The following is a 26,006-nucleotide window of genomic DNA, read 5'->3' on the forward strand; positions in this document are numbered from 1 at the left end:
GGCGCCTGGCAGGGCCCCAAGAACTACTTCCAGCAAATCTTCAGCCAACAGCAAAGGTGGGAGAAGCAGGAGGCAGAAGTGGGAAGGGAGGCGTAAAGAGGCCCCTGGAGGCACCGGCTTCAAATAAGAAGGTAAAGCAGGCCTGGGGGTGGGGGGTGGGGGGGCAGTGACGTGGGACTAGGGGAGAGAAAACAGAGACTGCAGGGGAGGCGGGTGGAAGAGAGAAGATGAAAGAAAGCAGGAGCAGGGGGAGAAGGGAAGAGGGAAAGGAGGCAGAGACTTGGGAGGATGTCCAAGCCGCTGGGACCTCAGGGGGAACCTGTGTCGTTACGTGCCTGCAGGGGACGGAGACAAACATGGAGGAGGGGCCAGGCCTCAACAGGAGGGGACACAAGCAAAAGCCACAGAGACCTGGCTGGCGGGGGAAGGGGAGGTCGAGCAGCGCTAGGTTCTTACAGGCAATCCGGGGGAGCCAACAGCACCAGGAAAACCTGGGGGGCCCTGGTGGGAGAAACAGGCAGGTCACAACTCACAAGCACAGTAACCCTGGACATAGTCGGGGGCAGGGGGTCATGGGGAGAGGAGGTCACAGGAATATTTCCAAGGCAGCTGGAAAAGAGACTCAGTGAAGGCAGCCGCTCCTCCCCTCGGCTCCAGGAAGAATGGCTCCGCCGTCGGCAGAGATGAGAAACAGCCCCCAGAGTCCCCCCGAGTCTAGCTGGACACCTTGCTGGAGAGCAAGCCCATCATGCCTGCCACCTGACCTCCATAGGCCCCCGGCCGGGTGGCTCCCTGGTTCTAAGGTGGCTCCCACCAGCCACTTGTTCTCCAAAGAAAGCATTTTCGGTTCTTCCAGACTTTTCCTGGTCACTTCTATTTTCCTGCCATAGCCACACCAGACATCCCTGGTCTGGCCTTCGTAGACCTGTCCTAGAGATGGCCCCACAGAGCAATGCAGCGATGCTGGCCCCTGTAGTGACTGGTGTCACGGAGGCATGAAGAGATCTGGCCAGGTTGCCATACACTTTCCTGGCAGCCGAGACCATGAGCCAGAAGCCTAGGCCTTCCTGCCAGGGCAGCCTGGGTCCGTGGAGCAGGACACTGCGGGGACGGGGACAGGGAGACATGAGTGTGCCCTTGAGGGCCTCCCCTAAGCAGGACCACAGGCAAAGTGGGACGGAGCAGGCCAGTTCCAGGGGATTCGATGGTGGGGGGGCCACAGTCCCCACAGATGCTCTGATGAGGGAAAGGAGTGGGCAGCAGAATTCCCCCTCTTTCTGCCCTGCCCAGTTTCCCGGATACAAGGCAGTAGAATGGTGTCTGGGCGTGGTGACCCCTTTGAGAGCTTCTCAAGTGGGCCAGGAAACCACGGATACTTACAATAGGGCCTGGAGGACCCGGGGAGCCCCTCATGCCAGGCGGACCCTGCAAAGGAAGCCAAGGGAAATGGACGGAGAGGCCCGGGCCCCACCACAGAGCCCCAGGGTCTCTGCAGCCTTCCTCCCAGCTCACCACGGCCAGAGTCAACAGAGGCTGGTAGATTTCAAAGCGGGGCCATTCAGCTGACGTTAAACCTTTCGTTCAGTTCATTCAATCATCCAACACACACTTACTGAGCAGCTATTATGTCCCAGGCACTAGTCCAGGTGCTGGGGACACAGCAATAAAAGGAACATAAAAATCCCTGCCTTGTGGCACTGACAACTCTAGGGGAGAAGTAGGCAAGAACAAATAGAACAGGGGCTGACTCGTGCTCAGTGGATGTGTGTGGACTGTTCCTAAATGAATGAAGTACACGGTATTCCGAGGGTGACACGTGCACTGCATGAAGGGGACTAGGGTTTCTGGGGACGGTGTGGGGCATGGTCAGCTTTTTGAGAGGGTGGTCAGGGAAGGTCTCCCTGCGAAAGTGATAGTTGAGCAGAGGGGGTCGGGGGGGAAGGGACGAGCCCTGGAGAAGAGCTGTGGGCAGAGGAAGCGGCTGGCAGGGGCGGAAGGGTGTCCTACGGGCCAAGAGCAGCCAGCGTGCCACCAGGGCCAGGGGCTCAGAGCCACAAGAGGCACCGGATGACCTGACGCTCGGAGACCCCTGAAGGAGCCACCGGAGGGCCCAGGAGGACATCTGGCAGGAATGAAACTGCCCCTAGGAACTGAGGGCCACTTACATGGAGACGCCAGCCCCCTTGGGGCCCTGCCCAGATGAGGGCCTGGTCCTACCTCCTCTCCTCTCTGGCCGGGCAGTCCTGGAGGACCGGGCAGGCCAGGACTTCCAGCACAGCCAGGATCCCCCTCGCCGTTGTCTCCCTGGAGTGGGATGGGGACGGTGAGCTGAGCGGCCAGGGCCCTCCCTGTGGGGCCCGGGGCACGGGCAGGAAGCGGGCACGGGTGCACTCACCCGGGCCTCCTCGGCTCTGGGGCGCTCCCGCTCTGTGAAGCACTGAGGACAACAGGAAACCCTCCGTCAGGTGAGGCGGCCGGGCGCTCTCCCCTCACCAGGCCGCCCCTGAACCCGGCCTCCTACCCGGGCACAGCTGTCCAGGCCTGGCACGCCGGGAATGCCCTGGTCTCCCTTCTCCCCTTTTTCCAGGAGCGCCACCGGGTGGGCCGCCCGCCCCTGGACACAGTCCCCGCAGAGGCTCTGACAAGAGAGAGGAGAGGGCAGTGGGGCGTGGGTCCCAGAAGGCCAGGGCGGGCCGAACGGGGGAACCCCACCCTGAACTCAGCCAAGGCGCCCTGCCCGGCAGTCTTCCCCCGCCACCCCCCGCCCACACTCTCTCTTTCCCCAGCCACATCCCTGTGGCGGCTCTGTTCCATCCTCAGGGGACCCAATCCCAACACTGGCTTTGAGTTTTCTCCAGGAAGCAGCTCTGTGGGGCCAAGCCAAAGCCACTTTCCAGACAGGCGTGTGGGAGGAGGCGGAGGGGCCCGCAGAGGGACCATCTGTCCCGGCTGTTCCTGCAACCTGCACCCACTGTGAGGACACGCTGTGAGGATTCAGGCTGAAAAGGCCGGCCCCAAACACCAGCCCCTCTGCCCAAGGGAGCAAAGGAGCGACTGCAGGAGCCAGGCCCTCTGCAGACGCCCCGCGGGATGGGGTCTGCCCTCCTGCCCCAGCAGATCCCGACTGGCACGGGCTCCCCAGTTCGCCCACCCCTGGCGGGGGTTGTCCCTGGACCCGTCGTCAGGAGCCCCCCGCTCCACCTTCACTGTTCACTGCAAAGTCCGGGGATGATGGTTGTCACTGACTCAGCGCCCGTGATGCCAGCCATCGGAATAGGCCTGTGCACATTATCACATTCAACCCTGACAGTGCAATGAGGCAGGTAATCTTATAAGCATTCCGGAGATGAGAAAGCCGATGCTCAAAGAGGCAGTATGACTTGTCTCAGGTAAGTGGGAGCCTGTACTGGGCGCTGCTGTGCTGAGGCCAGAGCTGGCACTCTGTCCACGGGCCCGGGTTTCCTCCGGGGTGGCATCTGAGCCCTTCTCCAGACCACACACGGTTCCGGTTTGGGGTCCTCCACAGAGCACGTTGACTAAGAAGCCGTCAGGTGACATGTTACACAGAGTCGTGCAATCACTTGCCCGGGGGCAGGACTTGGGGGAACCCTGGGCTTGCCAGGAGCCTAAGGGAGAAGAACTGGGGTTTCGGTGCCACACTCCCCTGTGATCAACCTATAGCTGCTGTCAGGAGGTTAACCTGAGTTAACCTCTCAGGAGGTTAACTGCAAGCCGCTTCTGGAGACATCTGCTGTCCAGAGCAAGGGCCGGCCAGGCAGTCCTCATGCTGTGGTCTGACCAGGACCCACGGGGGGAAGTGGGAGGTCCAGGGCACAGGGTAGTCAGTGCTAGAAGGGAGGGGCCCCAGAAGTTGCTGGGCTGGAGGAGAAAAGAGACCAGCCCTCATCTCCACAGGTGACTGAGCAAGGGAGGCCCGCGTCACCCTCGGTCCAGCCCAGCTTGGGAGGCCCGGCCAGAGCCCCCAGTGAGATCCTGATGGCCTGGCACAGGCCAACCCTGCCAGGACCCCAAGTCCCCTCTCTTGTGCCACTGGAATTGTTCCTGAAATCCCATCACCTCCCTGAATTCTTTCTGCATTGACCAGAGGACAGCTGAAGCCTTCTTCCAGGCCCTCAACCCAGTCCCGTCCAAACATATGCGACCTTTGCAGCTCTCTGCCTGATGACCCTTATAACTGCACTTGCACCCTCCTGCTGTGCTCTAGAAGCTGCTGGACCCTGCCCCGGTATGACCAGGGTGGCACAGGGCCTCACTGGTGGCTCCTGTGGGCAGGCTTTGGGGCAGGAACTACCCACAACATCCATCACGTGGGTACCTTCGCGGGATTCCTTCACGCACTCATCCAGCAAGTAAAATGGAGGGTCTGGCAGCAGCCAGGCGCCGTGCTAGGCCCTCGGAGATGGGTGCTTGGAATGCACATTCCCCACAAACAGCTCCGTCTGTAGCTCCCCTGTGCTGTGCTGAGACTTCCTACGATAATCCCCTCAGGAGACTTCCCTGCCAAATCCTACCCCTCCCCGCCTACCCTCTTACCTTAAGGAGGTGCTGTTCAATTGGTAAGGATCCCTGCAAGACAGGAGACAGGAGGGCTCCAGGGCTCAGGCAGGTGTGGGGAAGGGGGATGGAGACTTATGGGATCAGGTAGAACCTTGGGAAGCCCCGTGCCACCCCCGGCTTCCCCCTGCCTTGCACAAGGGAGAGAAGAGGGTCCCCCTGCATCTAAGGGAGCTGGCATGACAAGTCAGCCCCGGGAGGGGCAGGGAAGGGCAGGGAGGGGGCTGCCCAGTGACGCCTGGCTGGGACCTACCAGTTCGGCCGTTAGCCCAGGCTGTCCGGGCAAACCGGTGTTTCCAGGCACTCCCTGCAGCCAAGAGGAGACACGAGTGAGCGGGCTCTTCTTTTGAGCCCGAAGGCCACCCTGCTTCGTGCCCGCCACCCCCACTGCCTCTTCTCTTCCTGCAGAACCAGGGGCCTGGCTGGCATAAGGCTGGCACCCATTCTTAGCTCAAAACCTCCAGACTGTTTGCAGGGAGAGCCGAGGAGGCCCAGAAGGCTGACCCCCAAAACCAGTCCGATGGGAGTTTTTCCTACATGTTAGAGGGGCATCAGAAATCAGGCAAAGGGGCTTCTGCACAGTATAAGTAACGGCGTTTCTTTCTTGCACACGTGTCCTCTGTATTGTCCTTAATCACGGACTTCCTGGCCAGCTAGGTGCTATCACCTCCAACTTGAAACCAGAGCAACGAATTCAGAGAGGGCAAGTAACTTGCCAAAGGCCACAAGACGAGCAAAATGCAGAGGTGAGGCTCAGAGTCAGGACCACTGCCCTCAACCCCTCCCTTAAGCGTGATTCCAGCACCTTCCTCAAAAGACATTCCCTGGAACACAGCAAGGTGGAGGCTCGGGAGCCAGTTGGTGTGAACCCCAACCACCTGGGTAATTTCTGGAGGGCTACTTGGAAAAAAGAAATCTCTGTGCCTCAGTTTCCTTATCTGTGACACAGGGACAGTTTATGGTGAGGCATAAAGGAGCTCACACCAGAGGTTTGCCGCCCAGACTCCCTGTCGCCCCTGCAGGCTCGCGGTGCACATTTGCATATTAAATACCCCGTGGAGGCCAGGAGAATGTTCCCTTTTCAATCCCCAGTGCCCGGCACAGAGGAGGCATGCATTAAATACGTGTCGAGTGAACGCACTGCTGCTCACCCTGCTCTCCCCACACCGGGATTTCCTTGGCCCGTCCTGAGAGCTGGCCTGCCTTCAAGTCCTGGCTTCCGGTGACAGAATGCACCGCGCACCGCCTTCCCCGGCGAGCCCGCCCTATTTCAGCCCAGGCTCTAGCGAGGCCCAAGGCAGACTGGGGTCGGCCTACCTCCGGCAACCCCTGTGCCACTCGTTCTGCGTCCTGAGTGAGTTACCAGGGTCATGTGCTTAGGACAGGGCCTGGCGCGGGGAAAACACCTCGAACCCATTCGTGATCATTATGCACCTAAATCATTCACCCCTGCTCCCCTCCCCACTGCCTGTGTGTTACTTCAAGCCGGATACTTGGTGATTTTCTTTCCTTGCCCTCCTGGAACCAAATGTCCCACCTGTTGTCCTACTGTTAGAAGCCAGAAGCTACGCACTCACTAGCTACTAACTGTATGGCCTCGGGCACATTGCTTGACCTCCCTGCCTCAGTTTCCCCCGCTGGGAAATGGATGGGGATTACGTGGGATTACATTACTTGGGCAAATACATGCTGTCTATCTCTGGGCCTGCTTCTGAGCCTGAAGACAGGAGCTGCCGGGCGTCCCTTCCCTGAAAGGGCTGCAGGGCCAACCTGGCCAGGAAGACTTGCACCTTGCCTGGCACGGGGCAGGTGCCTATTAGTGGCAGCTTGGCTTGGTTTACGGCACTGGCACCAGACGAGGACTCCGGTGCCTGGGACCAGACTCTGCAGTCACTCCTTCTGCCTTGTTCCCCCAGCGTGGCTTGGCAGGGTTCACACTCCATCAGCGTGTTAATGGGTCACTTTGAAATGACTCTCATGCTTCCCCAAGCAAACTGCAAAAGACCCCTGCAGACAGATTCCTGTTTCCTGGTGGTGCGGCAGGATGCAGGGACACTTGGCAAATGCGTGGCTGGCCCGTGGGGGACTGAGAGTTGGCTCTGGTGCTGAGCTCTTGATGAGACAGAGAAAATTGGATCCCGGCAGAGACTCCCATCAGCCATGGGGACTCACCAGAACAGATTCTCACCCCAGGGTGGCAGCGGGGGATGTATAAAATCTCCAGGGCAGGGGGAGTCGTTTGTAAGAAGCTTCCATGGGATTCTGCTCTGCTTCCTCAGGAGCTGGGGGCCAGACCTGCAGAAGCCTAGGACCTTCAGGAAATGTGACCTGGTGTGCAAACCCTTGGGGAACCGTCCTGCGGGGCAGCAGCAGGAGGAAGCAAATGTTCTGTCCTGGGAAGTCCTGTCCAGCGCGGCCGGTTCCTAGCTGGGTGACCTCAGACAAGATATTTCACCTCTCGGAGCCTGTTTGCCTCGCTGTGACTTGGGGATAACACCACCTGCCTGCCTGTTGGAGTTGATGTAAGACTCAAACGAACGAGAGTATGGACGTAAGATAATAATAGAAGTCATGGTCCTAATGATGGCTAATGCCTTCTAAGCATTTACTATGTGCTAGGACATATGGTCCCACACATTTCGCGTGCATTAACTTGCTTCACGTTCACAAAAGCCCCATGAGGTACTTGCTGTAATTATCTCCACTTAACAGATGAAGGAACTGAGACACAGAGAGGGTAAGGAATTTGCCCAGCATCACACCACAACTAGCACAGAGCAGGGCTGGCTTTCAAGGTCAGGTTCATTGGCTCTGGAATGCACGCTCTCATCACAGTGCCACACGGATCTCCCCTCCCACTGCTCTCCCCTCACTGTCTCTGGCCTCCACAAGATTGTCAGGCACAGTCCCGCCTCCGAGCCTTTGCACCTGCTGCTCTCCGCTGTCAGGAACACTCTCCCTCGCTCATTTCCGCTCAGTCTGGATGCCTTCCAACACGCCTCTCCAACATCTTCCTTGCCCTCCTCCCATTTTCTGACCCCACTCCCTGCTTTATCTTTCTCCTTAGCACATACCGCTCTTTTAACATGCTATGTTGTGTTTTATTTTTATCTTGCTTATTGTCTGTGTCTCTTACTAGAATGCACACTCTAAAAGGGGAGGGGTTTTTATTTTTGCCCACTGCTATAGCACCAGCACCTAAAATAGTGTCTGGAAAACAGCAGAGGTGCAAAAAGATTTGTTGCATGAATGAATGTTGGACACCGTTCCAAAACAGGGGAGCTTCACACGGTATATGGAACTATTTGACCCAGATCCTGGGTTCCTGACAGCTGACCAAGGCCTGAGGTTGGCCCGGGTGTCCATAGGGTGTCTGGGCCAGCACAGAGCAGGGTATTATTCCCTGCTCAAGAAAGGTCCAGGACTGCCCACAGCCCGTGCTAAGGGCTCAGAGCCTCGCCCCCCACCCCATGCCGCACTGGGGAGCAGGAACACAGAGGAGTGAGGATGGCACGCATCGGTGTCGGGCAGAGATGCGGCCCACTCAGGGGCCCACACAGACCCCGAGCCCTGCCACCCTGCCACCGTGCCTCCCAAACTCCCATTCTCTTCTCCCCCTTTACCTGCAGCCCCGGCATTCCAGGGGGTCCAGGGGGTCCAGGAACACCCGGGGGACCCTGAGGGAGAGGAGAAGCAATCAGACCCAAAAGAAAGCTCTGCCCCACCGCTGGGGGCAGCGGCATCACGGTGGGCAAGCCACAGGGCGCTGGCGGACAAGTGGAGACACAGAGGAGACAAGCGACACACACCTGCGGGCCCGGCTGCCAGGAGCTGCCCATCCAAAGTCCCGGAGCACCCTGGGTGGGAGTGGAGGTCGCAAAAGAAGGGAGAGGTTATAGGCAACGTTCACACCAAGCGCAGGGCTGCGTGGGGAGGCAGCTGGCTGGGGCGCAAAGCCCTGCGGGGCCCTCGCATGTTGAGCCAACACAGGAAGCCAGGCCTCTCCCCCCCGGCCGGGGGGGAGAGCTCTCAGCATCACTTACCGGCATGCCAGAGAAGATGGGGTCCCCTCGAGAAGGGCAGGAGCACTCCCCTGGCTCGCCCTGAAAAGATAAGAGCCTTTGTCAAAGGGGGGCAAGGATGGGGGACCTTTGGGAAACCAACATCCGGGAGGCAGCACAGGCTCTAAGATGGAGAGGCCAGCGTTTAAATCCAGAATCTGCCTCTTACGACTGTGCCCTTGGGCACCCTGTTCAACCTCTCAAGCCTCAGTCTCTTCATCTGTAAAATGGGCAGCACAGCACTAAACGCATAGGCCATCAGGAGGATGGAATGGATGAACGCATACAGAGTTCCTGCCCCACGGAAAGCACTCAGCCCTCAAGTTCTAAGCGCTACTGTTATTCCTGTCGGAATAGTAGCAAGGAGACCAAAATGACTCCTCAGCTCCTGTCTTCGAGTCCACCACCCTGTGCATACATTCCCCCGGGGGTGGGGTGGGGGGCTATAGGGGTTGTTAATTTCTCCACGGTATTGGCCACAGGGCCTGGGGACTTACCTTCTCTCCCTGAGGTCCCTTTTCACCCTGCAGGGAAGAAACACAGTGAGGTGAGTAGATAGGGGTGTGGAGGCGAGACCTGCTGGGGCTTCCTGCCGCCCTGAGGCACTGTACTCACTGGAATCCCTCTGGCTCCTGGAAGTCCTTGCTGCCCATCAGGGCCCTGAGGGGAGAGAGCCCATGGTCAGTGGCGAGCCAGGACAGCAGCCAGCCATGTGGCCCACTGGCAGGGGAGGGCAATGGGACAAGCAGAAGCCTGCACCCCAGTGCCTGTGTCCTAGAGGAGGGGACTCTGGCATAGGAGACAAGGAGAGAAAGAAGGAGAAAGACTGGCATTTCCTGAGCACCTTCGGGGGGTCAGACACGGGGCCCAGCACCTGTCGGAGAACAGAGTGGGATCCCACTCCCATCCCTGCAGGACGGTCCCGTTCTGTTTTCCAGGTGAGAAAACTGAGGTTTAAAGAAACTTTGTAATAGACCCACCAGAATCACTGCACCCAGCTATATGCGGCCCAAAGTCCCTGTTCGCGCCCTCTCTCTCCCCCTTTAGTGCTCGCCACACGTTCCATCACAAAGGTCATCTCAGATGACTTAGCAGGAGATGGGAATTTCTGCCCTTAGTTTATCACCAAGGATTTGAAGACTCTGAAAGGCTGTCACTGGCCAAAGGTCACACAACTTGCACGGTGTGTGGGGCTGGGACTGGGGGGGCCTCCCGGCTGGGGTTCAGCCTGAGGGAAGAAGATCTGGAGAAGTCTGCCTGGCTGTCCAGGGGCATTCTGATGGCTGCCTTCCTGTGGGACATGCCACCTTCACACACGGGACTCGCAACTCCACGAGAATCGGGACTGTCTTCACTTTTACCTCCGCCTTTACCCAGAGGCTCCCTGGAACAGCCAGGGACCCTGTGTCTGAGTGACACAGACTGGTTGCATGGATGTGGGCGAGTCCCTGGCCCCTCTGGGCTTCAGGGCACCCTCAAGAGGACCCCATCAGTGATATTGCCAAACCGGAACTGGAATTTCTCTAGGGATCCATAAACACAGAAAAGATATCTTTCACTGGGCTGTTTTCAACATTCCCAGAAACCCAAGAGAAATTACACACTTGCCCACGACCTGGCATGGCACAGCCTGGCTGCAAGGTAGCACTGCTTTGATTTAGGCTAGAATTATACCATCTCGTAAAATTCTAGTGGGTTCATGTGGAGTAGACGCTGACTATTATACAGGTATTTGATGAATGAAAATAAGGAAAGGCATTTATTATTACTTAATCTATGCAATTTGTTCAATAGGCACATCTTTTAAAACATGGGAATGAGGGGCGCCTGGGTGGCTCAGTCAGTTCAGCGTCTGACTTCGGCTCAGGTCGTGATCTCATGGTTCGTGAGTTCGAGCCCCGCGTCGGGCTCTGGGCTGACAGCTCGGAACCTGGATCCTGCCTCGAATTCTGTGTCTCCCTCTTTCTCTGCCCCTCCCCTGCTCACACTCTGTCTCTCTCTCTCTCTCTCTCAGAAATAAATAAGCATTAAAAAAATAAATAAATAAAACATGGGAATCGTGGGTGGGACAGGAATAAAGAGAGGTCTTTGAGGGTAATGAGGTTGGTCTAGATAGATCTGTGCTGGCCAGTATGGTAGCCTATAGCCGCATGTGCTTATTTAAAATTTAAATGAATTGAAATGAAATGAAATGTAAAATTTAACTCCTCGGTCACACTAGCCACATTTCGAGGGCTTGAAAACCACGTGGCTACCAGCTACCCTCTCGGGCAGAGCAGAATAGAACATTTCTATCATTGTGGACAGCTCTATGGGGCAGCACCCATTTAGATGAGCCCCCAAGGACCAGGCTTTGAAGTGGGGTGGGTGAGTTAACATATGGGCTTTGAGTCAGACAGACCTGGGTTCAAGTCCTGACTCTGCCTGCTCATTCTCTGGCCTTCCGGGGGACAATGATAGCCAGTCCCTTATAGGGCTGTTGTGAGGTTTAAGTGAATCTCTGTTGCTTTAGAGCTCAGCACAAGGCCTCAGCACAGTCACTGCTCCAGAAATGGTGGTGATCAGTGATGTCATTCAGGTGCCCTCCCCTCCAGACAGTGTGGCTTTCCTTCTCGGAGGCTGGGCCTCTCTCCTCCCCTTCCCCACGCTGTGGGGCCCGGTCAGTCAGCCCTGTGCCCTCTTCCCAGCAGCACCAGCCCGGCCCCAACAGGGCCTCCAGCACAGAGCACAGACAGGACCCTTACCGGAGGCCCAGAGACACTGGCACCAGGGGGCCCCATCGGCCCGGCAGCTCCTTTCAGCCCCGGAGACCCCTGCAGAAGAGAGAGCACAGAGGCTAACGGCGTCAATCGGGCAGGTGAGACGCATCAGACCAGGTGTTGGGTGGCCCACCGTTGGGCATCACTCACTCCCATGTCCCTGTCCCCCCTGCCAGGGCACTCAGAAGCACCGCAGGTCTAGCGCCCTACGAAGCAGAGGCTCACCTTGGCACCTTTCTCTCCGGTGGGGCCAGGTGGTCCCCGAGGTCCCGGAAGCCCCTGCAGACAGAAGGAAGCACAGTTCCTTAACCCCTGGCCCGAAGTGGCCCCTTCCCCCGCCAGACTCCTCTAGGCCAAAAGCGGACGTACCTGAATGCCAGGCAAACCCTGGACTCCAGGTTCCCCCTGCAATTTAGAAAAGACAGACTGGGCCACAGGCCCTGCCCCACTGGCAGACCTGGTCTGGGGTGGGGTATCTGCCAGCCCAAATTCAAGAGAGCTCCCCGGCAAGACCGTGAGGGTCAGAGAGGCGGGGGTCAAAGCCAAGGTCCCCCGCAGGAGTGATGACAGGCCAGGGCTACAGCCCAGTTCTTCCTCCCAAAGCTGTGCCCTTGAGCACTGGAGGCCAGGCAGAGCCCCATAGTTTTGGGGACAGATAGGAGTGGGCAGATGGTTAATAGAAGTATTGGGAGGCTGGGGGCAGGCAGGCCAAGGGAAGGCTAGAGACTCACCTGCGGCCCCTGGATTCCCCTTCCCGGAGGTCCAGGCTCTCCCTGAAGAGACAGAAGGACAAACCTTGGCTTGGGATTCCCCACTCACCCAATAGCCTCTTCCCCAGCCTCTTCTCCTTTACCCCCGCACCTCCACCTTCTCCCTTCTCTGGGGCTGATCTTCCCCACTCCAGGCCCATGCCCCCCACCGCCAACCCTCACCACACATACCTGCAGCCCAAGCTCCCCATACACACACCTACCTGGGTGCCCTTCAGTCCTGGGGGCCCTTGAACTCCAGGTAGACCAGGCTGGCCCTAAAAGATACCGGTGGCCCATGGGTCCCACAGGGAAAAGGGTGCAGGTGGGAGAGAAGGCAAAGCTCAGGCAGGGAGAGACCAGAGGGCTGGTAGCCGGAACTCACCGGTTTCCCAGGCCGGCCCACACCTTCTGGGCCCGGCTCTCCTTTGGGGCCCGGCTTCCCAGGCAGTGCTGCCGTGCTCGGCACTGCCCCCTGCAGGCTGGGGCAGGCAGTGCAGCCATCACCCTGGTCAGAGAGAGGCGCAGCCAGCAGTCCTTGAGCCAGGGCTGACAGGCGGGCCAGGAAGAGGCACCGGAAAGAGGGGGGGTCCCTGCGCCCCTCTGAGAGCTCTGCCCCTCCACTGCCCCCACCTCGGTCTGGGAAATCAAAACACGCCCCCGACCCTCCCTGCTCTTCCCCTCCCTGCCTTGCAGAAGAGCTGAGGCATCACCCAGCGATTCCGGTATCCCGCGAGGCTCACAGCCTGACTCCGCAGTCCTTCACCTCATTAGCTCTCAGCCCCATTTCTTTTTGTCCGGGCAACAAAGTGCCCCCTACCCGACTGACCTTTTCTCCTTTCGGGCCCATGGGGCCCCGCACGCCAGGTTCTCCCGACAGTCCCGGCCGCCCCGTGGTGCCTGGCACTCCAGGATCTCCAGGGTTCCCAGCATCACCCTGTAAGGAGCAGGCTTCAAGGAGGGCAGAGGTGGCCCAGCTGGGGGCAGACTGCCTCTTGGGAGCTAAAGGCACTCAGAGCCCTTTGCTGGGGCCTGGGGGCTGCCCAGGGAGTGGAGAGCGGGCACAGGGCGATCAGGAAAAGGAAGTGGAAAGCGCCTCAGAGAGGCGGTGCCCACCCGTGCCCACGAGGCTCTCTCACCTTGTTCCCCTTCGGTCCACGCTCTCCAGCCTTGCCCTGGGGAGAAAGCATTTCTAGTACCCACTCACTCATAGCGGACACCCCTAAGCGTCTGGCACTGTGTTAGACCCAGGGAACTCAACAGGGCACAAAACAGTCCAAAATCTCTTCTCTCGTCCTAGCGAAGCAATGCTGGATAGATTAAGAGAGGAGCCGAGCCAGAGTCCTGTCTGGGTGACCCCCGGCAAGCTGCCTAACCTCTCTGTGACTCGGTTTCCTTACTTGTCAATGGGAATGCTAAGAATGGCGTTGGCTTCTACCCTGTAGAGTCCTTGTGACATCAGACGAGCTAACGTGTGTGAAGCAGTGTGTGGCACCGAGCATACGCTATGGCAGTGCTCGCTGTGACCAGTAGAGCAAGGACAATAATAATCAGTCCCGTGGTAACCACGGGTCATCCTGAACACCTATCGTATGCCGCGAAGTGCTTCACACACGCGATTCCTAGGCCCTAGGTGTTGGTGATTGCAACACCACCACGCAGAGGAAACAGAGGCACAGAGAGGAGAACAGTAACTTGTTCAAGTCAAAGCGTGAGTGAAAGGCAGAGCTAGAATCTGAACCCAGGCCCGCCTGGTCCCGAGTTGGTGCTCTTTCTTTCGTAGGCCCTGCCAGGCCGGGTCCCAGGATGAAGGGCTGAGGCATCCTCTGGGGACAGAAGCACTGACCCTTCCATCGACTCCCACCTACTCCCCACCATCCAGGGAGCCAAAAGACCCGGGCAGGGTTCGTCCCTTCCTTTGCGCCTCTCCTGCAGCAACCTGGGAGCTCACCTGTTTCCCTGGCAAGCCAAAGCCCGGGGGCCCAGGCTCTCCCTTCTCTCCAGGAGGGCCAGGCAAGGCCACCGCGTAGCTGTCCCCATCCTGAGGCTCAGACAGGGCTGGGCATGGCTCACAAGGCTCCCCCTGCCAAGTGAGGACACAGGGTTGGGGGATACCAGGCCGGGCCTGGAATCGGGGGCTGGGGAACGGAGCCGGGCCTGACACAGCATCCCTGCTGGGCGAGGGATATCTCAGGAGAGATCGCGGGAGGACAGGCAAGAAATGAAGGTGGGGGCCAAGTCATCAAGGGTCTTGAATGCCATGCTAAGGAGTAAGATGTTACCCTCAGGCAGTGGGGAGCCTTGTGGGGATTGAATTAGAGCAAGATAAGTGTGTGTTTAGGAAGTTCACCCCGGCTGCAGAGGGGAGAGTGTCGCCAGACTCACCTTCTCCCCTTTGATGCCTGTGGATCCCACTGGCCCTGGTGGACCCTGTGTGATTAAAAAAAAAAAAAAAAGAGGCCACGTGTGAGGCCCAGCACCTGCCTGGGCTATGCTGGGGCACAGTCCAGGTCTGTCGTTCCCCCCCCCCCCCCAGTAGTAGGTAGCACCTCCCGTCTTCCCCTTTTCCCAAGAGCTGTTGTTTCTAGAGCACTTACCGGCCGGCCAGCTGGCCCTGCCTCCCCAAAATTACCCTGTGCAAAGCAGAGAGCAAAGGGTCAAAGGGAGGGTGCTGGGTCAGTCCCCAGCCACAAACCACAAAAGTTGCCTCTTAGGACGTCTAGACTACCCCTCTCATCTCCTGGCTAGGGAAACTGAGGCCAGGGATTGCCCCAAGGTCCCCAGGAGAGTCTGTGGCATGTTCCCCAGGCTCACTTCACAGAATCCTAGCCCCGCACGCAGCCCTCACCCAGCACACGAAGATCATTAGCTCATTCGTTTGTTCACTGGATGCCTACACGGCTGTGCCCCGGGCAAGGTGCTGGTGGGTCGCAGTGAACAGCACACCCAAACACCTTGTGCAATTTACACACGTGTGGGGGACAAGAAGTAGTTTTTAAGTCACAGTAAGAAGTGTAAACAGCCAGGAGGGCTATGAAGGGCACAGACACAAGGGAGGCCATTTTGGACAGGGTGGTCGGAGAAGTGTTGACCACAATTATTATCAGAAAGACGGGAAGAAGGCCATCCAGTGAAAGAATGGGGGAGGGGGGAAGAGAGGGAGAATGTACGAGATGGTGGGAGCCACGAGTACAGAATCTAAAAGGTGGGGACATTCCTGGTTCCAGAGCGGAAGGAGGCCAGCACATCCACAGCCCCGGAAACGGAAAGGAAACGGAGGAGAGGAGAGCCGGAAGAACCGGAAAGGCAGGCAGGGTCCGGCCAGGGTCTTGTTAAGCATAGCAGGACTTTGCTACAGAGTCAATCATGAAGGATTTTAAGCAGGGAAATAATGAAACCCGAATTCTTTTTGCAAGGGCACATTATGTTAGCTGCTGGGTGGCAAACGGGCCGTGGATGAGCTACGGTGGCCACAGGCAGGCCAGACTGGGAGGCTGCCACCAGAGTCCAGGTGAGACCGGTCGGGACTCAGACGGCGGTGGCGCTCACAGAGGTGGAGAGGAGTGGGGAAAGCTGACAGAGATGCCTGTTGGCAGGACTGGGGGAGATGACTTGGGGGAAGGCAGGGATCCAGGCTGCTGCAGGTTTGGGATCTGAGGAGCCAGGGACGTGCCATTTACTGGGACAGAGAAATCTAGAAGAGGAGGCAGCTGTGAAGTGAGGGTACAGGGGCCCCGTCTTGAGAAATGACGGGTGTGGTTTGCCTGACAGAGCAGAGTCTGAACATATATTTTGGTATTTCTCACGCTTGGACACGCATCCACCCGTGGAAGCCCTCATTTGGGTAACACCACATTATAAGTTCAACGCTGTCATTTGTCCCCAACACAATCATAAATACAAATGTGAACACGGGCACTGAAATCGAGTAACCCAGCCGAGCAGCGAAGATTACAGACTCTGGAGCCAGATTCCTAGGCTCGGATCCCAGTTCTACACCCGAACACCCATGTGACCTTGGGTAACTGACTTGGCCTTCTATGCCTCTGATTCTTCATCCGTAAAATGACAATAATGGAGTAGCTCCCCCAAAAGGTTTTAGGGGGATGAAACAAACTAATACGTGCCTAAGCACTTGGAACGGTGCCCGGCACATCGTAAGTGGTAAAGGAGAGGCAAATATTGTTATTTTATTAAAAGGTGGTCTTAAACGTGCTTAATTGTTTTAGATTATCAATAAAATAAACACACGGCACTAAGGAGTTCTCTTGGAGAAGGCAAGGGCTCTTCCAAATAAGCTCATTGACTCCAGTCTGCAAAGCACGGATGAATTTATTTCACTGTGGGTTTACAGTTTGATCTCTCGTCTGTATCGTCCCTATTCCCTGCCTCCCTGCCAAGAAACCGTGGCGTCACTGACAGCTAACCCAGAGCTCACCTTCTCTCCTTTCAGCCCTGTTGGCCCTGGAGCCCCAACTTTCCCCTGAAAAACAACCAAATCACAGTTAGAGCACCTTCCCACTCCCACCCCTGCAAAACCCCATGGTTCCAGTGTCCCCCCAGAAAGAGAAAGGCCAGCTTGGAATTACGAATGCCACAACTCCAGCGGTAGCTGGGCAGTTACTTCTTTTATGCAGCCGGGCACTTGGAGATTCTAAGAGGGAACTCCGGGGCAAGCAACCTGGGGGGGCATAGGGGTGGAGGGAGAGACCAGGCTGCAGGCCTGGGACACCTGCCTCAGGGCCTCCTTCCTGGTGTCTGCCTTGAGACTCGGGGGCTGTGGGGCCAGGGAAGCCACCAGTGTGGCAAAGATGGGCTGGTCACTCACCGGAAGGCCGGGCAAACCGAAGCCAGGGAGGCCCATGTCTCCTTTGGCCCCTGTAGAGGGCCCAAGATGCTGGGCCCCTACCGCTAAGCTGCAGGACAAGCAGGAGTCCCCCTGGGGAAGGAAGTGAAAGAATTGGAAAGGTTCCCAGGAGTCAGAGGGGGGCAGCCAGGGGACCAGTGTTGCCTTACCTTCTCTCCTTTGGGACCTTGGATGCCAGGGTCTCCCTGCAGGGGAAAAAGGTTTATTGGCTGAGACTGGGCACGTCGGGGCACCCCAAACTTCCTAGCCATATGCGAGGACAGCAATGGTACATACCACAAACCCTTCAAATACCCAAGGGTCCTATGGGGTTCAAGATTAGCACCCAGAGCCGGGGCTCATCAACCCATGTAATAGATGGAGGAAATCCGGCCAGGCTAAGCTACCTCACTGGAAAGTTCCTGTACCTACCCTATCACCTTTCCATCCAGCAGATCTCAGGCCCTCCTGAAAGAAAGTGTCAGTGAGGGAGTGGGGTGGGGAGTCAAGGCCAGGACCCGAACCCGCCCCAGCCCACTCCCTTCCTCCACCCCCAACCCATCCCCAATCACCAGGAGGAGGGCCAGCCTCACTCACTATAAGGGTGGGCTCCACCCCAGCTTGCCCAAAGGGCATCTTAGAGCCTCCTCAAGAACCCCAGGAGGTAGCTGTGGAGACGTGGGTGACCTTCTAGCCCAGCCCTAAACTCTATGGTTCAGCCCCCCCTCCCCTCAAGCTAAGAGCAGGGACCCTCTGCCCACAATCTCTCTATGGCCAAGAGATGTACCCAGTCCCTCTGCCAAGTACCCAACTCCTCTTCACAACCACGCCTGCAGGTTTTTGTGGTGCCCCTCAATGGCGCCCCTCCTTGGGCACTCACCTTGGCTGGTGCAGGATCACCTGGTTCCCCCTTGGGCCCTGGTTTTCCAGGGAGCCCTACGAAACTCTGGAACCCTTCAGGCAGCGTTGGGCACACTTCACAGGGGTCACCCTAACAGAAGGGAGAGACCGTGAGCAGACAAGTTGAGGCCGAGACCCCGAGGAAGACAAGGAGCCCTAGACATTGGATGTGCCGGCACCCTACCCCCAACATCAGGGTGGACAGTGGGATCACTGGAGGGGCCTTCTGTTCAACTGACTCATTCACTCCACTTACGGTTCCTGGACATCACAAAACGATATCCTTACAATAAGCCACGAGAAGCCACTGTGTCCCATTTACAGATGTGGAGACTTAGGCGCAGAGGAGCTAATTGACTTGCCACATTCATAAACCATGTGAGCGGCTGAGGCAGGATTCAAACCCTGCTGTCTAACTCCCAAGCCAGGCTCTTGATTTAGTAATTATGCACACACCGTAGGGACAAAGGTGGGGTCTGCTAGAGAAGGTCCAGTACCGCTGATGCTCAGAGTGTCGCCTTCAGAGAGGAGATCCCACTCCCGCCATACCCTGGTGCAACCCGGCCTGGGACTCACCTTCTCTCCCTTCAGCCCCGGCACCCCTGGCTTCCCCTGTTGGAGAAGAAGCAGTGCACATCAGTGCCGGGCAGAGGGACTGATAGGCCAAGAGAGGGCCCAAGGACCTAGCCGCCCTCTCTCTGGAGGCCTTGGTAGAGCAGCCCTGGGCATGGTGGGCAACAGCACCCCTTCCGCACCGGACTGGGCTCACTTACAGGTTTCCCACCGGGACCTTCCTTTCCTGGCACTCCCGCGCTGCCCTGCGGTCAGAAGAAGTATTAAGGGGGAGGCTCCTGGCCATGACCTCAGCCCATTCACCCCTCCCCCACTTAGTCCTTTCTCAGACTCCCTCTGTATACCCCTGTATACCCCTTCCCTGGTACAGCAGGTCAAGAGGAATCTAGGTGACGCCAGAGGAACCATAGCAGACAAGACAGTCGGACGTTTCCAGGGCACAAGATCCTAAAATAAGCCCGGGCCCTCTAGTTAAGGCCTCTCTGGTCATCACTAGACTTAGGCCTATCTGTCCCCATGTCTGGAACCCAGGCCAGGGCTCCCATGTCAGCAAGCACTGGGATGGGGACACTCCCCACCGAGGGGCCTGGCTGAGTTGAGCCAGCCTCAGCTGAACGCCTGGCTCCTGCCCCCCATGGATGCCTGCTGCCCCTGGACTGCTCTCCTCTCTCCTTCCATCATGCAGGGAACTCCCCCAAGCGCCCCTGACCCTGCGTGTGCTTACCTTGTCTCCCTTAGGGCCTGCCGGGCCACCCGGGTCCCCCTGAGGGCAGAAAGAGCATCAGCCAGAGGCTTCCTAGGGAGCCCCCACATCACAGTAAGACCAACTCTAGCCCCCTCCTTTCAACCAGGACCCCCAGACCGAGCCTTGTCTCCCCAGCCCTGGCCAGGCAGCAGAAGGGTCTCCGAGGAAAGAATAGCAGAAGGGGCAGGAAGTACTCACCGGGGTCCCAGGAAGTCCTATCCCAGGGGCCCCAGGGAGGCCAGGGGGCCCAGGCTCTCCTGCCAGTCCCTCAGGCCCAACAAAGCCAGGGTCTCCCTGGCACAGACAAGGCAGGTATGAGAGAGCCGCCGCCCCAGCCCCACCTCCCACTCTGCATCCCACAGATACCCACAACTCACCTTCTGCCCTTTGGGTCCCATGACGCAGATCTCCCCTGGCCGGCCCTGTGGGGTCGGGGAAGGTGGAAGAAAAGCCTGAGGCCCTGAGGCAGCAGCCCTGCTGAGAAGAGGCCACACCTACCTGCCCACCCTCAGTGCCCCTCTCCAAAGCCAGACTCCATCCCTGTGTCCCAAGGTCATCAGAGGTCAACCTCTGGGCATTAGAGATCGGGGGCTGTTAGGCTGGGAGCCAGGGCTCCTGGGTTCAGGTCCTTTTCTGTCCCCTCTTTGCTCTGCTTCCTGGGGCACAGCCTCCCCCTTTCTGGGGAGCAAGGCTACCAGGCTGGGTTCTGATGGCAAAATCCAGCATTTCACTGAGAGACACGGGGTTGTGGTGAGGAAGGGTCCCCAGCATCGTACGTCTCGGCCTGGCTTTCCCGGCGAGCCCTTAACGCCTCCGTCTCCCTTCTCGCCTTTCTGGCCCTAGGGAAGGAAAAGGCAAAGTGACTGGGGTTGAAAGAAGGGGCCAGAAGAACCAGAGCAGCTCTAGCTGGAGGAAGGACAGTTGCCTTCTAGACCCCTGGTCTCTGCCTCCCCTGAGACGGAATGGCTTCAGTCACTACGGGAAAGTAGACGACAGAAAGAACTTTCGAACCAGCCAGGCCACTCTCGGGGAGCCTATGGCATCGCCCTCTGGGTCTGGTGGGAACTTGGACAGGACAGGGTGACTGGGAGGGAGAGTGAGTAGTGCCAGCTCTGTGCCTTCCATAGGGATGGTGGCCTCCTTCGTCTGGGAAGATTCCAGACATCTTTCCTCAAGTCTACAAGGCCCACGCACCTCCTTGCCACCCACCCCTCCAAATCCACGCCCATTACCTTCTGGCCTGTAGAGCCCGGAAGTCCTGAGGGTCCCTGAGATAAGGCGGGGACACAAAAGAACGGGTGAGGGAAGGCGGCCAAGGCTGGGCCAGAACCCCACCGCCCTGCCCTATCCCTGGTCCCACACTCACCAAGGCTCCTGACTCTCCCTTCTCTCCCTTCGGGCCTTCTGCACACTGAGCAGGGAGATAAGGCGTTGAGAGGGTCCCGGGGTCACCCTGTGGCCTTCCCCGGGGGGCTGACCCCATAGTGGTCTTGAAGTAGGCCTTGCCTCCAGGTCTTACCTGAAGCGGGGCATCCGGGGAGATCCGGACACAGTCACTGCCCTGTGGGTAGGGAACAAGGGATCAGGGGTGGGACCCTGTTCTGAGAAGGTTGGGCTCAAGAATCCCGCAGTCCCAGCAGTCATTTTCTAAGGACCCCTAAAAACTAGACGTTTCCCCATACTAACTCCTAGAAAGACCCTACCCCTCTGCCCCCGTGTGGGCTGGGCTGCAGGGTTTTTTGGCTGAGCCCTCGGGGACGGTTCACACGCCAGCCCAGCCTCAGGGCACGGCCGGGGAGGGCCCCGCGGTGGGCCCGGCTGGGGCACTTACCCGGGCTCCCTTCTCTCCCTTGGGGCCTGATGGGCCAGGAAGGCCTCGCTCACCTCTCCCTCCCTGTGGACGAGATCAAATCGGGGGCTGGGACCAGAGGGACCACATGGGAGACTTGAGGAAGCTCTCCCAGTCTGAGTTCTCTACACATCGACCACACAAGGGTGTTTAAGTGAGCACACTATCCCCCAACCCCCAACCGTGCACGCAGCATATGGATTCCATATGCATTCGTCCATATGGCCCTCCCACCCCAAGAGGCTATATTTGGCAAATGTAGAGTCTCACACAGAGGGTACTCCCCCCACGCCCCTACTCAAGCACGCAAGCTCGCACGCAGCCCGCCCGGGGCCACATGGACGCATGTGCGTGGACACGCACACGTAGAATGACAGAGCCGGTGACGGCGAGAGTCAGGCCCCCTCGGTTCAAATCCTGCCCCTGCCACCTACTGGCACGTGACTCAGGGCAAGTCGCAAGTCACCTCTCTGAGCCTTAGGGTCTTTAACGACAAAAAGGGATTCCGGGGGCCGTGGCAAGGACGGAACATGACACCACAGGCCAGGTGTCAGCGCGGGGCCTGGCACTCACTGGGCCCTCACACGAAGGCGGCCCCCGGAAGTTGTGCTACATACTCTCCGGCTCGCACCAGCACGCTGTCGCACCTTCACGCGTGCACGGCCTGTCCCGTCGCTCACAAGCCGCACGGGGCTGTCGGGCCCACGGGCACACGGGCTCGCTCTCCCCATCACAGCGGGCCACGCACAGGAGAACATGTGTCCCAGGAAGCACGTCGCCAGACCCCCACACGATCACTCTGACACCCCCAGTCCCACACAGGGGCACAGCTGGGTCTCACTCAGTGTTTTCTGAAGCAAAATGATAGGACCTGTCCCCACTGGATGCTTGAGGAGGCAGGAAGGCAACGTGTGCACAAGTGAGGCCCAAAGCCCGATGCCAGGAGGAGCCAGGAAAGGGGAGCTCATCACATCCTTACACACGTGCACAACCCCCTACTCTCTCCAACACACACACACACACACACACACACACTCACCTCCCACACACATAGGGTTGGGTAGCCCTAATATAAACACACAGCCACAGGGTCACATGCTGTGAGACAGGCTGGGACTGCCAAAGAGGGCAAGAGTGTCCTGTTCTCCATCTTGGACTCACCTTGGGTCCAGAAGGACCAGTTGTGACCTGGATGGGGGGTGGGGAGGCAAAGAGAACATTATACCGCAGCAGCGATGGAAAGAAGACCGAGGGCACAGAGAAGGCTAAGCCATTAAGCCAGGGCCACACAGCATTGTGGCTGCACCAACAACAGCCTGAATTCCAGCCCCTGCTCTGCCTCCCAGGCCAAGCACCACGCCGACTTTATATCCCAAGGCTGTCAGACTTGCAGAGGGGTCTAACCTACCTTCTCTAAACTGCCTGACTTTGGCTAGCTCCACCCCCTAGTTGTTAGGATTGCACAGCTGCGCGGTTGCCATGGTAACTCCTGCATACCTGGGGACCATCAGCCTCACCAGATTTGGTGGGGGGGCTAGATGGAAAGAAGGCCAGGCAGCAGAGGGGGTACTTCCTGATGTCCCCCGAGATCAGGGGGCTTGGAGCCAAGGGCAGCCGGGATTATGCCATTCGTGGACCAACGTGGTACGTCAATTCAGGATGTCAGGCCGTGGGAAAGTAATGACTCACGCTACCCACAGAGGAAGCACAGTTGGGTACCAGCTGTGCTCTCACTGAGCCCCTCTCCCTTGTCTTTCTAGACCCCCAGAGGGAGGCTGGACCAGAGCCAGCTGGAGAGGGATAGGAGGGGGGGTCCGGAGTCAACATGTGTTTGGGCACCAGTGCTGGGCTGTGTCACCCTGAGTCAGCCTTCCCCTTCTCGAGGCCTCCAAGGTGATGTAGGAAGCCTTCAAGCAGAACGGCCCTGAGTCCTCGTGGGGGAACGGAAAGCTGGGATCATCAACCAAGGTCCTGATCCCACCAGTCACCACCCTGTCCCCAGTGCATTGCCCAGATCACAAGCCGTGAGCCTTCCTTCCATGCAGCCCTTGGTGGGGCTGGGGTGGGCGTCAAGGCCAGCTCTGGGGGATGGGCAGGGAGGCGGTGTGATAAGAGCACAAAGACCCCCTTGTGCTTAACCAGGAAGCTACCAGGCCAACCTCTAACCCACTCCCAGCCCCCGCCCACCCCACCCTGCACACGCTCTATTCACTCACATTGCTCTCCCGGGTACCATGGACACAGGGTGGGCACTGCAAGGGAAGAATGGGCCAGGAGGTCAGTTCTGAGAGCCTGGGACCAGCCCTCACCACCCCATTCCCCCGCTTACACACAGCGAGCACACAGAACATCACGTGTGTCCTGTGTGAAGTCCAAGGGAGCAGGAAGATGGAATCCTACCAAACAAGCCTCATCTCCCAACTCCCAGCAACCCAGAGCCATTTCTCACTGCAGCCCAGAGAGGAAGAGCAGTGCGATCTGGGTCACACCGCATGTGGGGGGCAGGGTGAGGCCCAGGATCTGGGGTCCCGCAGCCAAGGCCCGGACTCTTCCCGTGATGTGTATGGCCGCTTGCTGCCCACACAGCAGGAGTGTCCAGGACTAAGCCCAACCCTCCCCCCCACCCACCCACCCAAGGAGAGAGGCAGCAGGCGGACAGGGCCCAGCGTTGAGCCCCGAAGGAATGCTGGGAGCTATGTAGTCCTCCCAACCCCCTACGCCCAGCCTCCAGTGCCCCAGAGCCTTGTCCAAAGGGTTCATGCTGGCACCTCCTCTTTGCCAGTCTAGATGGGAGGCTTACCTCATCGGCCGCTGTCTCCTGACGGGCCTGGGAAGAGGGAGGGCATGGTAATGGGCAGGAAGCAGAGGGTACGAAGCACTGCTTCCAACACTCCTACCCAAGAACTGCCAGGAGCGGGTGCCCTACACAGTGCCAGTTACTGTCTGTCTCGCCCCCAGTCATCCTTCCTTCCCAGAGCTGGCTCCTATACATCCTAAGCTCTGTCCAGGAGTGGGGGCAGGTGGAAAGAATGTGGGAGTAGAGTGGCTTAGTCAAGGGGTTTACAGAGGGCGCGGAGAGCAGACCGAGGACACCGTGAACTCCTCCCCCTATACCCACTGTCTCTACCTTTGTTCCCCTTTCTGCCTTCTGGCTGATGCTTCCTGTCAGCTGGGCATCCACCTGGGCAGAGAGAGCAAATAGGAGCTGTTGAAGAGGGGGCAGCGCAGGGGCCCATGCTGGAAAGGGGCACCCAGGTAGGGGCATGGACCCCAGGTACACCCTCAGCAGGCACGTCCCAAGGCATCAAGAGCCTGCTCAGGCCCCTGGCACTCCCACAGCCCCCCCCCTCCTTTTCCCCCCACCCACGTGATGTCGGAGAAAACAAGACCATGAATCAATGGGATCCTGTGTTCCTGCAGCCAAAGGCTGGGCATGATGCCCAGCGGGCAGGGAGGCTGCCCAGCCTGGGGGTGGGGCTAAGGGAGGAACTGGGCTTCCCTGCCACCCTAAAGAACCTGAGAGTGGTAGGGCAGCTGGCCATGGTGCTGGGGTGTAGAACCAGCCTGGCAGTGGCTGGGGCTGGGCCCAGGACAGCGAGCAAGCCCCGAGGGAAGCAGTATGGCCGGGCCTCTGATCCCGGGTACCCTTGTCCCGGAGAAACTGCCCCTCGGTGCAAGCCTGGTCCTGACCTCACCAGGAGGGTCTGGGGTGGCATCAGTGAGGGGTTGGGTAGTGGCAGAGCTAGATGGATACATCCCTCAGTGCCAAAAGGCAGGTAGGCACAAGTTCACGCAGTGGGCTCTCTGCTTCTTTGAATCCTATAGGGGTAGTTCATAGATAGGCGGGACTTCCGGTGCCCTCCCTACCCTGGGAACAACGGAACCCAGTGCTGGACCTCAGTCAGGTCAGGGGAGGAGAGTCCCACTTGTACCTACCTGTGGTAGGTGCCACAGGTACCTGTCTACCTACCTTGCTGTTTTGAGGCTCCTCCAGGCAGAAGCAGCGAGTGTAGACCTTGCCTTCGGTCTGTGGATTGATCTCAATGAGCTCATTGCTCTGGGTATCCCGGCGGGCCTTGGAGGTCTCTGGGGGACACTGTCCAGCACAGGGGAAGGGCTGGGGTCAGTACAGAAGTCAGATTGCCCCTCACCCTCTCATCCCAAGATTTCAACGCATCCCCTCGCTGGTTCCCCATCTGTAGCACACTAGCCCCTGGGAAGTGCCCCAAACCCTCCCAGCTGGGCTGGAGCTGGGCCACTCACCCCTCCGGGTAAAATCTCACAGCATCCCTCCTCCAGCACAAGCTCTGGGTCGCAGTAGATGTGTGCCTGCTGAAGGTCAAACTGCAGGGGACACACAAGTCAGTTTCACTTCATTTTACCAAATAGCTCAGTGTCCTGGCTGCCAGGGAGGCACAGAGATGGCTCCACCCCAGGATTAGCCCTCAGAGACCTTCCGGTCTCACCTGGGGAGACCATCAAGAATATGGTGGTCACCAAAAGCAAAACGGAACCGCACACGCAGGAAAGAGGGAGAGGAAGGAGGAAAGTTCACTTTGGCCCAGAGGAACAAGGCGGAGGAGGTTCCATTTAAGCTGGGCCTTGGGGCGCCTGGGTGGTTCAGTCGGTTGGGCGTCCGACTTCGGCTCAGGTCACGATCTCGAGGTCCGTGAGTTCGAGCCCTGCGTCGGGCTCTGGGCTGATGGCCCGGAGCCTGGAGCCTGTTTCCGATTCTGCGTCTCCCTCTCTCTCTGCCCCTCCCCCGTTCATGCTCTGTCTCTCTCTGTCTCAAAAATAAATAAACGTTAAAAAAAAAAAAAATTTAAGCTGGGCCTTGAAGGACCAGTAGATATTCCGCAGATGGGTCTGCACGGAAAAGCATTCCAGGGGGAGGTGACAGCAAAGACAAAGATGTGGGGGTGGGGAAGTAATAGGTGAGATGTCCAGCT

General features: G+C 58.4%; 1 protein-coding gene across 5 annotated transcripts in view; it reads right to left on the bottom strand.

Annotated features, from left to right (window-relative positions):
• Window positions 1-26,006, bottom strand: part of COL16A1 (collagen type XVI alpha 1 chain) — a 57,573-nt gene that overhangs the window by 17,856 nt on the left and 13,711 nt on the right. For 2 of the 5 annotated variants that reach the window (XM_053210533.1, XM_027059822.2), the window contains exons 7-50: window positions 25,321-25,401; window positions 25,028-25,153; window positions 24,185-24,238; window positions 23,858-23,884; window positions 23,274-23,309; window positions 22,219-22,245; window positions 21,040-21,102; window positions 20,728-20,769; window positions 20,575-20,619; window positions 20,441-20,476; window positions 19,985-20,047; window positions 19,586-19,630; window positions 19,407-19,502; window positions 19,188-19,226; window positions 18,664-18,708; window positions 18,467-18,502; window positions 17,871-17,981; window positions 17,423-17,458; window positions 17,161-17,196; window positions 16,973-17,083; window positions 16,583-16,627; window positions 14,742-14,777; window positions 14,530-14,574; window positions 14,096-14,227; window positions 13,284-13,319; window positions 12,974-13,081; window positions 12,530-12,652; window positions 12,369-12,422; window positions 12,127-12,168; window positions 11,765-11,800; window positions 11,621-11,674; window positions 11,381-11,449; window positions 9,252-9,296; window positions 9,134-9,160; window positions 8,619-8,678; window positions 8,385-8,432; window positions 8,199-8,252; window positions 4,829-4,882; window positions 4,555-4,587; window positions 2,522-2,638; window positions 2,396-2,437; window positions 2,218-2,304; window positions 1,381-1,425; window positions 457-501 (exon numbers count right to left, since the gene is read on the bottom strand). In XM_053210533.1, coding sequence (XP_053066508.1) covers window positions 457-501; window positions 1,381-1,425; window positions 2,218-2,304; window positions 2,396-2,437; window positions 2,522-2,638; window positions 4,555-4,587; window positions 4,829-4,882; window positions 8,199-8,252; window positions 8,385-8,432; window positions 8,619-8,678; window positions 9,134-9,160; window positions 9,252-9,296; window positions 11,381-11,449; window positions 11,621-11,674; window positions 11,765-11,800; window positions 12,127-12,168; window positions 12,369-12,422; window positions 12,530-12,652; window positions 12,974-13,081; window positions 13,284-13,319; window positions 14,096-14,227; window positions 14,530-14,574; window positions 14,742-14,777; window positions 16,583-16,627; window positions 16,973-17,083; window positions 17,161-17,196; window positions 17,423-17,458; window positions 17,871-17,981; window positions 18,467-18,502; window positions 18,664-18,708; window positions 19,188-19,226; window positions 19,407-19,502; window positions 19,586-19,630; window positions 19,985-20,047; window positions 20,441-20,476; window positions 20,575-20,619; window positions 20,728-20,769; window positions 21,040-21,102; window positions 22,219-22,245; window positions 23,274-23,309; window positions 23,858-23,884; window positions 24,185-24,238; window positions 25,028-25,153; window positions 25,321-25,401 — 2,592 coding nt within the window. The remainder of the gene's footprint in view (window positions 1-456; window positions 502-1,380; window positions 1,426-2,217; window positions 2,305-2,395; window positions 2,438-2,521; window positions 2,639-4,554; window positions 4,588-4,828; window positions 4,883-8,198; window positions 8,253-8,384; window positions 8,433-8,618; window positions 8,679-9,133; window positions 9,161-9,251; window positions 9,297-11,380; window positions 11,450-11,620; window positions 11,675-11,764; window positions 11,801-12,126; window positions 12,169-12,368; window positions 12,423-12,529; window positions 12,653-12,973; window positions 13,082-13,283; window positions 13,320-14,095; window positions 14,228-14,529; window positions 14,575-14,741; window positions 14,778-16,582; window positions 16,628-16,972; window positions 17,084-17,160; window positions 17,197-17,422; window positions 17,459-17,870; window positions 17,982-18,466; window positions 18,503-18,663; window positions 18,709-19,187; window positions 19,227-19,406; window positions 19,503-19,585; window positions 19,631-19,984; window positions 20,048-20,440; window positions 20,477-20,574; window positions 20,620-20,727; window positions 20,770-21,039; window positions 21,103-22,218; window positions 22,246-23,273; window positions 23,310-23,857; window positions 23,885-24,184; window positions 24,239-25,027; window positions 25,154-25,320; window positions 25,402-26,006) is intronic. The other 3 variants (XM_015080613.3, XM_027059821.2, XM_053210521.1) reach the window with 3 other exon arrangements.

This window comes from Acinonyx jubatus, chromosome C1 (genome assembly GCF_027475565.1).
Source record: "Acinonyx jubatus isolate Ajub_Pintada_27869175 chromosome C1, VMU_Ajub_asm_v1.0, whole genome shotgun sequence".
NCBI classification, from domain to species: Eukaryota; Metazoa; Chordata; class Mammalia; order Carnivora; family Felidae; genus Acinonyx; species Acinonyx jubatus.